This window comes from Rhinatrema bivittatum, chromosome 2 (genome assembly GCF_901001135.1).
Source record: "Rhinatrema bivittatum chromosome 2, aRhiBiv1.1, whole genome shotgun sequence".
Lineage (NCBI taxonomy): Eukaryota > Metazoa > Chordata > Amphibia > Gymnophiona > Rhinatrematidae > Rhinatrema > Rhinatrema bivittatum.
The window spans coordinates 400,544,923-400,558,472 of NC_042616.1; the positions used below are offsets into that span (position 1 = coordinate 400,544,923).

At 42.5% G+C, this 13,550-nt stretch overlaps 1 protein-coding gene across 1 annotated transcript in view; it reads right to left on the minus strand.

Annotated features, from left to right (window-relative positions):
- Positions 1-13,550, minus strand: part of DNAH5 (dynein axonemal heavy chain 5) — a 640,276-nt gene that overhangs the window by 261,753 nt on the left and 364,973 nt on the right. The window contains 3 exon segments of the mRNA XM_029590044.1: positions 4,524-4,646; positions 10,321-10,455; positions 11,277-11,419. Of these exon segments, the coding sequence (XP_029445904.1) occupies positions 4,524-4,646; positions 10,321-10,455; positions 11,277-11,419 (401 nt within the window).

The following is a 13,550-nucleotide window of genomic DNA, read 5'->3' on the forward strand; positions in this document are numbered from 1 at the left end:
ACATACTCCTTCCCTCTGGTCAGGACACCCCGATTAGTTACCTGGCCACACAAGGCCGGATAATTTTAGGCCTAATTGGTCATATTCATACAGTGGCTGGTTAGGGTTCAAGTTGTCCAGCTATATGTAAGCTGGATAACTTTAAGATAGTATATTCTGCGTGACATTTATCTTGCTGAATATACACAACAAATTATCTGGCTAAATTTAGCTAGATAACTTTTCCACTGAACACCCTACTGAACATGGACCTCTTTGGATGTATGTATTATTTTTAATCCAAATAGAATCACAAAGTGTTTTGCAATTTTATAGCATGGATTCAACCACCTCTGGGATGTATGGCCTATAGCATATTTTTGACAACCGGACTGCAGGCAAGCTTCCAAAGGGGAAAAAAAGAGAAGGGATATTACTATTATCCAATTTCAGATGGGTAAAGGGAGGAGAAAAAGTTATTTAGTGAGAAAGACGAGTTTTTATCTTTTTATGCTGGACTTCTTCAACTTGTAATCCAGTGCTCTGACCCCAGTCTAATATATACCCAGTCTAATATATACGGTACCCCTGTTAATGTGAGTTCAGGGTACAAGTAAAATAATGATAGTATATATAATCAGGGTGCCTTACAACAAAGGTCAGACAAAACAGAGAAACAATATACAGCATCATAGTAAATAGACAATATACGGACGATATGTGATTAAATATCAGAGCAGGCAAGATAGAGAATATCTATTTTGAATTTAGTCCTATAGATACACTGGGAGTTCTTTGCAGAGAGAAAATGCTAATAGTGAGAAGGCCTGGAAATGAGACCTTGCTTGTTTCAGTGGGATCCATAGTGGTGCATGGGACTATGAGCTAGAAGATCAATAACTGAGAAGAAGACCCAAGAGACAGTCACAAGCAGGTAAGTGTGAACCTCTTCAAAACAGACTTCTCAAACAATCTGACAAACCAGGGAAATTCTCAAAGGTTCAAGGTGGTTCATTGGGAAAAGCTGCTTCAGATTTTCAAACAGCAAAGGACATTTCATCTGTGGACTCAAATTTAAAAATTACCACCAAATCTACTAATAAAATTCATATGGATTTCCCCAGCTGGTCTAGATAAAATTCTAAAATGTCAATGTGCTTAAACCAGGCTGCAAGTTGCTCACACACATCTAATATGGAGCAGCAAGGCAGTGAATACAATTGAGATTAGAGAGCCAGGAGTTTGAACATGGTGCATTATTTAACAAGGAAGCCAAATTAGAAAGCACAGCAAAGAAGAAATAGCAAAGCAGCATGAAAGGCAGCAGAATACACATACAGCTGATTTCTGTAGAAGCTAAAATGCACAGAGCACAGAGTCAGGGAGACCCATGATAAGGCAATTACAATATTTCAGGAGGCACATAAAACCATCTGCGTTCACATACTTACACCCTAAAGAACTTACGACATACATTTCATTGTAGATACATTTAGTGAGGTGTGACGACACGAACTACAACCCACATTATACTGTGGATTCCTCATAGCTCTTCTTGTAATCCAGCCCAGGTTTTCCAGTGGGTAGCCTATAGATTGCAAGGCCCTGTATGGCAAATTCTGACACTGCGGAGCAGCCTGAACTCAGTTGAATCTAATTCCCTAATTAGGAAGGAGTTCAGGCAGTTTAAGTGATGTGAAATGCCTAACCTCAGGGAGATGACAGAAATGCCTGCTGAGTTCAAGCTGATCCTTCAAAGTCTCTCTGACTCCAGGAAGGGAAACTCTGAGCCCTGAGATACCACAGTCTGAATATAAGTCTACTTTTCTTTGATGGCAATGAACTAGAGACAAAGAGAGATGCTGCCCCCTACCTCCTTCCCAATTATCAGGTTCCCAACCTGGATTACCTTGAGGCCAGGCGTAATTCCTTATCTCTGGAAGTAGCAAGAAGTAGCAGACAAGTCCAATCTGTGGTTCAGGAGGTAGGGTACCAGCCCCTCATCCAAGAAAGCCCCTGGCTGAAGGCCTGACATTACCCCACCACTGCACACACACACACAGGTGTTCCTAAGACATCAACATTTTAGGCTTTTTCATAAAACAAGCAGGCAGGTTAGGTTAAGACTCTGCCTCCATGACCAATGCTGTGCTCTGTCCCTGTGGGGGCTCTCTCACTCATGTAATGGGGCGTACTCTGAATCCAATAAAACCAAATTCAACTCCAGTGAGTCTGTATAACCAACATCCCTTTACTGTATTTATTTTATTTTAAAAAAAATGTATATACCGCCTTCAAGTCTATCAAAGCAGTACACACTCATGGACTCTTAGCCAAATGATCCAGAAGGTAGTCAGACTGGGGGCCTTCTTCCATTGTGCCCCAGTCGTGGCAGCATTATCAGTATAAGGGTCTAGTACTTGAGGAGCACCAGTTCTCCCAGGGCAATTCTGTGTTGAATAGATCTCCAATATCAAGTTTTCTGCTTCCCAGCCCTGTCTAGTGTTGTCAAATTCCTTACAGAGAGTATCTCCAAACATTTGATGTTGGCTCTTTCACATCTTTTTCCTACATAGAGTATCTCTGTGATGTTTACCCAGTCAAGAGTTTGTTTTAAATAACAGGTCAATGAAGAATCTACCCATTCTGGTGGTTCCAGCCCCCGCCGAGCCAGCCGCATTCCTGCTTTGTTCGCAACACTGGTGAGCCGCTACCACTACTGCCTACCGGCATGGCAGGGAGCAGATGTCAACACGCAGCCTGCCACAGCTGCCTCTAGGCGCGCGTGTGCAGCTTCCCCCCGGATTTAAAGGTCTGAGGCAGGAAAACTTCCTGCGGCCCCAAATAATGATGTCGGCCCCTGGGGCTATTTAAAGACAGCTCTTGCTGCCAAACTCTTGCCTCAGCAACAGGTCAAGCTCTCCTGAGTTACTTCTCCATATTCCTGCTCTGTGTTCCTGCTCCTAGCTCTGCATTTCTGTTCCTGACTCCGTGTTCCTGTTCTTGGCTCCGCACTCCAGTTCTCTTGGACTGACTCCCTGGCTTGACCTTGGTACGTTCTCCTGACTTCTGCTTGTCTGTTGCCTGCCCTGACCATCTGCCTGCCTCTTGGACTCATCTGCTTGCTGCCTGCCCTGACCTTCTGCCTGCGTCCTGGACTCCACCTTGCCTGTCATCTTCATCAGATTCATAGTCTGGAGACCTGCGCCTAAGTCCAGCCGGCCCCGGTACCCAAGAGCTCAACCTGCAGGGAACGAGGGCTGGTATTGGTGAAGTGCCAGTTGGGTCTCCGCACCGTTCATTTCTGCCTGCCAACAACGAGGACCTGCGGGGGGGGGGGGGGGGCTCCTTCAGCAGGTAGCATCAACCTCATCTCGGCCCAAGGGTCTACCTCCTAACACAGGCAGAGTCCACTACCAACTGGCAGAAATGGATGACTTAGGTGCTCACTAAAACAGACCCTATCTCAGGTGCTGAATCACCCTCTTGCCCCTACAAACATGGTATTGCTTGACAGTAGAAGGCTGTTCTGCTCCAATAGAGGAGAAGCCAAGTTTAATACATGTATAGTCTTAGAATCAGTGTAAACGTGGCACTATCTCAGTTAACTTCCTTGGCTACATCATAAGTAGAAGTTGAAACTGATTAAAGAATCTGTGGAAAAACCTCTGTGTGTAGTTGATTTGCATTATGAATAGTAGTTTGGGGCCCTGAGTCACCACTTGTAATCTTATGGCTGCATTTTCATCCTGGAGTTGAGCTCCTTGCTGGTACAGGCCGTGAATCTCCAGTAGATGCTGCAACCTTCAGGACTTCATTTATCTTAGCTTGGTTGGGTCTCACTATGTCTGGGTTTCGGTTATTTCAGCAGATTGGAAATCACTCGAAGCAGACTATTAGTCATCGCATCATGCTCAACACAGGTTTCTTCCTTTGCATAAATCTGAATTTGCATTGTGGCTAAGGAAGGGCACTGGCTCCTCTTCCAAGCAGAGCATCCAGTTCAAGATCTGCCCATGGCTCATTCTGACACCCTGCTCCAAGGATAGGTAAAGTGTGATTTCTCTCTGATACTAATTATCCATTTGCCTACTGAAGAAAATCCATTTGACGTGGTTAGTTCAGTTGGTGTTTAAAAAAGGATTGGATAAGTTCTTGGAGGAGAAGTCCATTACCTGCTATTAATTAAGTTGACTTACAAAATAGCCACTGCTATTACTAGCAATGGTAAAATGAAATAGACTTAGTTTTTGGGTACTTGCCAGGTTCTTATGGCCTGGATTGGCCACTGTTGGAAACAGGATGCTGGGCTTGATGGACCCTTGGTCTGACCCAGTATGGCATGTTCTTATGTTCTTATGTTGTTTATTTGCTGCATATAAGTTGATTTATGTTGTCAAAAGCAAACTGTGATGTTTCAAGTTGTTGAACCACAAATTAAGTTCCTATCTCAGCAGGCCTGTTGAAACATCCCTCCCACCTTTTCAGTCTCCTAGAGATATGTGCAAGTAAACAGTAGCATTAAAGAACCAGTGATAACTCACCTGATCTCCCCATTCATTGATTATAGGCATGTTTATATCATCAATAAAGACTGTCATCTTCTTCCCTGCAGGAGGTCCATATGTTGTGCCCATGCGTTTATCTACATAGCTCTCTATAGTACGCTGTAAAAGAACACAGGTAGGGGAAATGGTATGGTTAATGGGAAAGACGTGTGATTAGTATCAAAGAAATCAGTTATTACAGATCTTATCAGTCATTACTAAACACCACCAGTGATTCCCAACTCTTTCTTCTGGGATCCCAGCCAGCTGTGTTTTCAGGATGTCCACCAGGAATATGAAGATGTATCGCATGCCACTATAGCTCATGCGTATTCATTGTAGATATCCTGAAAAACCAACTGTGTGTCGATTCCTGAGGAAAACATTTGAACTACTGCCCTACCATGTTTTCATTCTTATAATTACATCATGTATTGGAGCAGCACTAGTGACCATTTTCAGTTACAAAGCACTACTTTGTACCATACTTGCACCAAGCAAAAACACATGTTCTCCATTGCACAACACTGTGATGCTTAAAGGGGTGGAAAAAGCATGTAATATGACCCTGTGCAGTTTCTGTGGCAATTTGCATTTCTCCTAGAACCACTGAGTTTTTGTGTGCCCCAGGAGGCATCTGATCCAAGATGGCGCCTTAGCGAGACGGACTTGAGCGTCTCTCTTTCCGCTTGCTTTTTTTTCTTCAGGGCAATGCCGCATTTGGCCCGCAAACGAAGGGCAATAGAGCGATTGGCCTTGGAAGCTCTCTCGCCCCTTCTTGTGGTGGGACCAAAGGACGTTCATGTCCGTCGAGGATCAGCTACCCCAGGAGGAGGCTCGATGGCTGGACTTCGGGGGGAAGAGGAGCCCGAACCCGTCCCTGAGCTGCTAACAACATTATCCCCGGAGATGAGGTCTCCATCCACTAACCCCGCTAAAAGACACCTACACCAGCAGCATCGAGACTCGGAGGTGCTAGAGATAAGTGCCTGTAGTGAGTCTCAGCCGGAGCCCGTGACACTGGAGGAAGGCGTTTCAGCCCTATGAGAGAACTTTGGGGAAGCGGGAGAGGTTTCTGCTGGAGTTGCTGTGCAGCAGGCCGCTGTGAGCTCCGCTGATTATACATCTTCACGATTAATGGAGCTGGTAAGACTCAGATATTTAGTCTAGAGATGATATGGGATTGATTACATGCTGAATTCCAATATTGCAGTTCAAGTAAATTCTATTACTAACACAGTTAGAGAGTTTGATATGCGTTTAAAGACTGTTGAGAAAGAAGATGGAGAACAAAGTGGTGTTGGAATCCCTTAAAATCAATCTTGAGAGTTCTACTATTACCCAACAAGCATTGATTAAGGAAAATCAATTTCTGCAGTTTAAATTGGAGAATATGGAGAACCAATTGCATGGGAAAAATCTACGATGTATAAATTTCCTGAAAGTTCCATTTATTTCACTTAAGGACATATGTAGGAGGTATCTAATGGAAATTTTAAAAGTACCAGATGCTACCCTTCCAATAATGTCTAAGATATATTATATCCCTCCATTGAAGAAGAGTTCACTGGATAGAAAAAATATGCAGGTTTTATTACCTAATGAAACACTTAAGGTGGATATCTCAACAGTCTTGGAACAGTCAGATGAAAATTTGCAATATCTTCTACTCTGATTGTTACCTTTTTACTTGAGACTGATAGGGAATGGATATTTAAAAAAATACTTTACTCATTGAACAGAGCTATTTTTGAACCATAAAGTTCAAATATTCCCTGATCTCTCTAGACAAACTCAGAGGAGAAGAAGCCAGTTCTTGTTACTAAAGCCCAAAGTGCTTGAATTAGGATCATTATTTGTATTGAAATTTCCATGTATATGTTTGGTTAAGAATCAAGGGGCTTTTTATTTATTTTTCCAACCTTCTCAATTAATAACTTTTTTGTCTAATTAAGCTGGAGTTCAGTTTAGCTCTTCTCCAGTCTCTGGTTAAAAAGCTCCTTAAAGTAGAAACTTGATCTCTTATATGATAAGCCGATCCATTTTCGCTACTTCTACTTATTGTTGCAGGATTTCCCCATGGATAGTGTAAATCTTGGATCATTTATTATGGGCTTGTTAGATATGTGGTATTTGTTTTTTCTATTTCTTAAAATTTTTCCAATTTTCTGTTTTTGTTTTTATACTCCATGTATTGCCTTTCAAGTGAATGCTTGAATAAATGCATAAATAAAAAAAAATGCATAAATAAAAAAAAAAAAACCACTGAGTTTGTGCCAGATTATTGCTTTATTTCATTCCTTCCTCTCCCCTCCACCATCTCCTCCCCCCCACACACACACAATTTGTCCCTAATATATATGTCCCTTGAGCTTTTATTCTAGAGTCTACAGAGCTTTACTAGATGCTGGCAATGGCCACCTTTTCCAGCCCTTGCTCCTGATACCTCTAAGCAGTCATTGACACTAAACTGTGCATAAGACCACTGAAGACATGAGACAACCAAACTGAATGAGGTTTGTGTGATCCCCTAGCAAAAACATCCCGAGTAGGGCTCAGCTTGCCCTATTCTGCAGCTAGAAAAGGATCCTGTTAGTTCTTGCTAGGCTACACATTTCATTTTTTTTTAATTATTTGGGAAAAAGAGCGAAAACAGAAAAATTCAAGGAATTGTAACCGCAGGGGATATATTGTCACTACATACCCATGAGAAAACAGAAAATTAGTTCTTGCACGACAAAAATATGCTATTTTCGTGCATTTCTAAAGCACCCTTTCATTTGAAAAAATGACAAGTTCAGCTTGTGCAAAAATAATTGGTCACATTTGAAGACAAAACATGTGGGATCTGGAAAGTTCATGCACATCATTATCTCTGGAAAATTTTTATGCTGGTGCAATAAAAGTTATCACAACCTGCAAAGAATCCATTAGTCTCCAGAACCAATACGACTACTAGAACTCTTATTTTTATTGTAGATTGTTGCAAGGAGGAAGTTGTACACTGATGCATGTCTATAAAGTGACTGCATAATGAAAATCAGCATGCACTGTACATAGAAAAACAAATCTGAATTTTATTTTGCCTAAGTGCCATTTGAAAATGAAGATTGTACCAATATTTAAAGTTTGTTTCAAGCAAAAAATAAGGTATAAGTCCCTTTAATAATATAGCATAGAAGTATTTGTCTTGTTTTAATTAAAGAAATAGATGTAAAATAAAAGCATGTGGTCACTTCATAGACACTATAAATAAACTGAGAATTAATGAAAACTTGATCTTATGAACACTATCAATTAAACAAGATCTTGCCTGCATACTGCTCTTTCACAGGCATACTCAAGGAACTTTGAGTGTTTCTTGAACATTCAGCCTTATTCAGAGCCAACCCACAGCATAAAAGTTCATCTTTCTTTTTTCCTTTTAAAGTTTAGTGTGTTAATGACAACAAATAATACACATTCTTCATCTATAGTAACAATATAGTCAGAAACACAAGGATAAGTATATACACATTATGTAATCTCCCTCCCCTTAACCCCAAAAGTTTATCTTTCTGGGCTGACAATAAAGAATGGGATTCCATCCTTGTGCTCAGGTTGGCAGGTGCCAGCGTGTTCTTTAAATAGCGTGCACATGCATATAGATATGACACGCATAGTTCTCGAGAGGTAAACTTACCTATTGCTCTTACAGCAACAAAGGAAGCGTCTGTTCCAAAAGCATTTCCACAGTAAATCAGTGCTTTATCAGCAGAAATTGGCTTTTTAAAAATTGTGCACCAGATATGTGGGAAAACTTATGGGGTATATTTTCAAAGGGTTACGCGTGTAATTTACGCGCGTAACCCAGAAAACCTGCCCCTGCGCGCGCCGAGCCTATTTTGCATAGGCTCGGCAGCGCGAGCAAGCCCCAGGATGCACGTATGTCCTGGGGCTTTGTAAAAGGGGCGGGAAGGGGGTGGGGTCATGGGCGTGGCGCCGATCTGGGGGCAGTCCGGGGGCGGGACTGAGGCCTCCAGCACAGCGGCCGTGCCAGAGGTTCGCCAGAGGCAGGCGCAACTATGGAAACCAAGATGGTGGGGGGGATTTAGGTAGGTATGGGGGGTGGATTAGATAAGGGAAGGGAGGGGAAGTTGGAGGGGAGTGGAAGGAAAGTTCCCTCTGAGGCTGCTCCGATTTCAGAGCAGCTTCGGAGGGAATGGGGAAAGCCATTGGGGCTCCCCTAGGGCTCAGCGCACGCAAGGTGCACAAGTGTGCACCCCCTTGCATGCGCCGAACCCGGATTTTATAACATGCGCGCGGCAGCGCATGCATTTTATAAAATCGGGTGTACATTTGTGCGCGCCGGGTAGCATGCACAAATGTACCGTGCGCGCACCGATTCGAAAATCTGCCCCTATGTGCACATCTCAATCTCACTTGCAAGTTTACCCAGACTGAGCAGACGCATTCTAGAGGGGTGGAGTTCGGGAGAGGTTTGCAGTTACCTGCACACTTTTGGATTTCAGAAAGTTTGTGTGTTCATTTTCATGTGAAATCTGTGCAGATGTTTAGCAGGTGTAACTTATGAGGGTAGATTCGGTGGGATTTATGGGCATAAGTCCACTTTGAAAGTTGGTGGAACCTGCATACATATTTGCTGGCTAACTTGTTTTACAAAATTCCCCCGTTAATGACCAGTCCAATAGCATCCTTAAAAGCAGCTCTTAAGGGGGTTTGACCCTGTTCTCTTAGCAAGATGCTCACTATAGTACTTAGTCAATCTACTAGAGCAGATGCTGAAGTAAAATGAGAAAATATTGGCAGCCGTTCAGCGCACATCTTTGATACTGCCAGGACACGGAGAGAAGTGTTTTGACAATCTAAACAAAGAAACATGTCGCCTGTAAAATACAGATGCAGAGGTTTCCTACCACAGAAAAGAGGTATAAAGCTCTAAATATGTTTACCACATAAGAACAAAACTGGAAAAGAATTGTTACCAAACAGGGTCAGATGAGCGATAGTATACATTTTGTCCACTGCGTCCAATAGTAAAGAAAAAATAAAATACCTACAGTTTCTGTAACCTGAGCTTCACTAAAACAAAATATGCAAGAAAACATCTGCACAGCACCAATAATGTTTTGAATCTGTTGAGTGGAGGCAGCATTGCATCTCTATGAAATACTAGGAGGTTAGCTTGCTGACTGATACTATGGGCCGGATTTTAAATGCCCTGCGCGCGTAAATCCGGCTGGATTTACGCGTGCAGGGCCCTTGTGCACCGGCATGCCTATTTTGCATAGGCCGCCGGTGTGCGCACAGCCCCGGGACGTGCGTAAGTCCCGGGGCTTCGTAAAAGGGGCGGGGAGGGGGCGTGTCCGGGGCGTGTCCGGGGTCAGGGGCGAGACTGGGGGCGTGGCGCCGGCCCGGGAGCGTGGTTGAGGCCTCCGGACCAGCCCCCGGGTTGGGTGATGGCGCGCCAGCAGCCCGCTGGCGCGCGCAGATTTACGTCTGCTTTCAGCAGGCGTAAATCTGCCAACAAAAGGTAGGGGGGGTTTAGATAGGGCCAGGGGGGTGGGTTAGGTAGGGGAAGGGAGGGGAAGGTGCGGGGGGCTGGAAAGAAAGTTCCCTCCGAGGCCCCTTGCGCGCGCCGACCCCGGATTTTATAAGATACGCGCGTATCTTATAAAAATCCAGCGTACTTTTGTTCGCGCCTGGTGCGCGAACAAAAGTACGCGCTCGCGCAAAATTATAAAATCTACCCCATTATATTCACACTAATAGTCTATATAACAATGTGGAGTACCTGGAACATGAGAGGGGTGGTGGCAGACGAAAAGTTCAGGCTCTTTGCCATGTGAGTCTCAGGGTTATATTTGGACATAAATCCTTTGGTTATGACAGTTTTCGCAGTCCCTTGCTCACCAATTAACAGCACAGCCTAAGAGAAGAAACATGAAGTGAATTTCAAGTTGCTTCACTGAGTGAAGGAGAACTGTAGAATGCCACTATAGAGTAAGAGTCCTATTCCACGGAAAACATTTTTCTCCATAAGCAAAGAATGGAAACAGTGTGTAGGGCCCTACAGGACTGACTTGCAAAGTTTCTCTCTCTGCTTTGCTTATGCAGAAAATATCTTATAACTCAGCCCTACATGTGTTGTTAACAAAATCACATGCAAGTCAACAAATGAACTGCTCTACTGTTGATATTGTGGAGAAGAGTGAACTCACTGGATTGATACTGTCTTTCAATAACGTGACTATATAACATTCCCTCTCTTGGGCAGCTCTCCTTTAATGCATCTGAGGGACAGAAATGAGTTCCACTGAGCTCCAGAATCAACTGAGCGCACCAGTTTCCAACACTTCATTTAAAACCAGAATGGAATTTGGACATTTCTAAAAGCTGACTAGAAAATGGCCTTCAGAATGGTTATGAAGCCAGAAACACACAGTGACTGCATTTTTACACGTCTTCTGCATTATAAATCATAACTACCAAATAAAGTCCCTGTTAATGGGCAGCATATAATTACTGAGACTTCATGAAGCCACCAAAAAACAAAGAGAGATCATTTATCATGTTTCCAGCAACAAATTTACTGTGAAAGTGGCTGTATTTCTAGAACTGCAGAGAGAGATCACTTCAGTATCTCAGGGCAGCAGAGGAGAGGGGGGGATTCTTCAAATTTCCAACCTATCGCTTTATCACAAGCAGGACATTATCGATGCCAAGCCAAAGAAGGCTGGGAAACTCTACCTTGCTCTGCTTAGCAATAGTCTGGATAAGGAAGTCTGTCCTCACGTTATCAACATTTGGAACCAGGATGGAACCGTACTCTGGCGTACTGTCAGTAGGATAGATATATTCTTCAACACAAGTATTCCAGTGCATCCAATTACCTAGAAAAGATAATAATGATTTTAGCGCTCCAAGTTACCATAGTTTTACCCTAAAAAAGGAAGAGCATGCACAGAAGCAGCGCTACTGAGTGGAGTTCACAGTTTGGGACCAAAACCAATATTTAGACGTGAACTAGCAAGGTTATTGGACTTGGCTCCATAACATAAGCAACAGGTGAGTCAATCCTGATTCCTCACCACTTGTTTTGAAGAATTGTAGAAATAAAATTAAACCTTTGAAAAGGGAATTGAAAATCCAGCCTTGTCGCTCCTGTTCCATACAACTTGTGCTATTACTAGCAACGGTAACATGGAATAGACTTAGCTTTTGGGTACTTGCCAGGTTCTTATGGCCTAGATTGGCCACTGTTGGAAACAGGATGCAGGGCTTGATGGACCCTTGGTCTGACCCAGTATGGCATGTTCTTATGTTCTAAGTGGTCATTGTGACATGTAAAGGTAACATGAATAATACACATGAATATTTTATGGCTGCCATGTCAGAGGTAGAGTAAAGTTTCCAATGCCAATTTTAATCTATCAGTAGAAGCAGAAGTTCTGGTGCCCAAACCTGTAGTTGGGATTTATGCAGAGAAAACATGCTTTGCACACACAACATGCAAATAACTCCACGTGGCAGCATATACATGCATATATGGCTGCATGGAGACCTGCAATAGTATTTTAGAACCTGAAGATATTAGATATGTGCATATTATAAAATATATTTACCTCTACCCACAACATAAGCGTGCATGTATGCCTACACATGAATACAGTCAATGCATTGGAAGCATTTCAATGCATTAAACGTATGTACTTTTCCTACCATTTTTAGAACTATATGTATATATATTTTACGCATGAAAATAAATTAGGACGCGGGAGTAAAACCTGATTTAAGCACATATTTGAAAACATGCGTGCGTAATTGAAATTAACCAGTTCACTCAGTCTTTCTCCAGGTTATTGAGATCCTCCCGGTGCTTCAGCCTGAATTCCCCCCACTTCACGCAGACCTCCCATGCAGCCAATAATACATAATTATCACATTTAATGTCACATATGCCAGTTAATTAGCAGGTGTAAAATTACGCACATAAGTTGCCAAATGCACATGCGTACGTATCATAAAATAGCAACTTCTGCGCGTAACTGTTGGCCCCACTCTGGAATGCTCCTAGATTGCCCTCTTTTACATGCGTATATGTGCACACAAAGTGAAAATATGTACGTGCTTTCAATTTTTTAAATATTGATTGCTCGAGTACAGGATACTTACATGCACATATGCTCATTTTTGCATAAGTAAATTTTTGAAAGTTGACTCTTTTGTTTACTGAGCATAAATATGATTTACAGGTGCAAAAAACCCATTATCTCCACTGAAAGTATTTTTGGGCACATAAATCATATTCTATGTACACAAAAGAAGCAGAAATCATGTTTGCATGCATCAATCTTTGTCCAAGAGACACCCCTCGCCACATGAATTAAAAAGTTCAATCAGCCCAGTCTCAATGCACATTTTAACTTGGGTTTGTTTGTACATTTTTGTGCTTTGCACATTTTAACTCTGGATGCATTAGCCTACCATTTGCTTACTGTAGTGAGAATTACATTTCTTTTTAGCACCTGCATTAAGAAACCTTGAACTGAATTTCAGCCCCCAATTTTAATGCAGGGCTTACGACATCTGCCCCTAGATGATAATTACACACCATGAAGGACATCTCTGAAACTTTACTTATGAAATACCTGTTCGTAAAATTACAAAGTGCCCAAGTATTTTGGCTGAGGATCTCTGACATACCCAGATTAATTATAAATAGGGATTCCTTGATATATCTTTGCTACATGGATTTATTTCTATTTGGTTTCGGGCACTGCTGTTTTCAGCACACACACATATAACCAACCCACATAGCTTGCAGGCAGGCAAGCCAATTTTCAAAAGGAAATTGCCATTGAAGATTCCCTGTGACAATCTGCCAGCTGTAAAGCTTACAGGGTAAATAATGCACAGGGACGTGTATGTCTGCTGGCCTGCTCTAACCTCACCCCCAGTTATTCCCCCTTTTTCCTGCAGGGAAAAGTATGTGCACTATTGACAGCATAGATACTTCTGGGA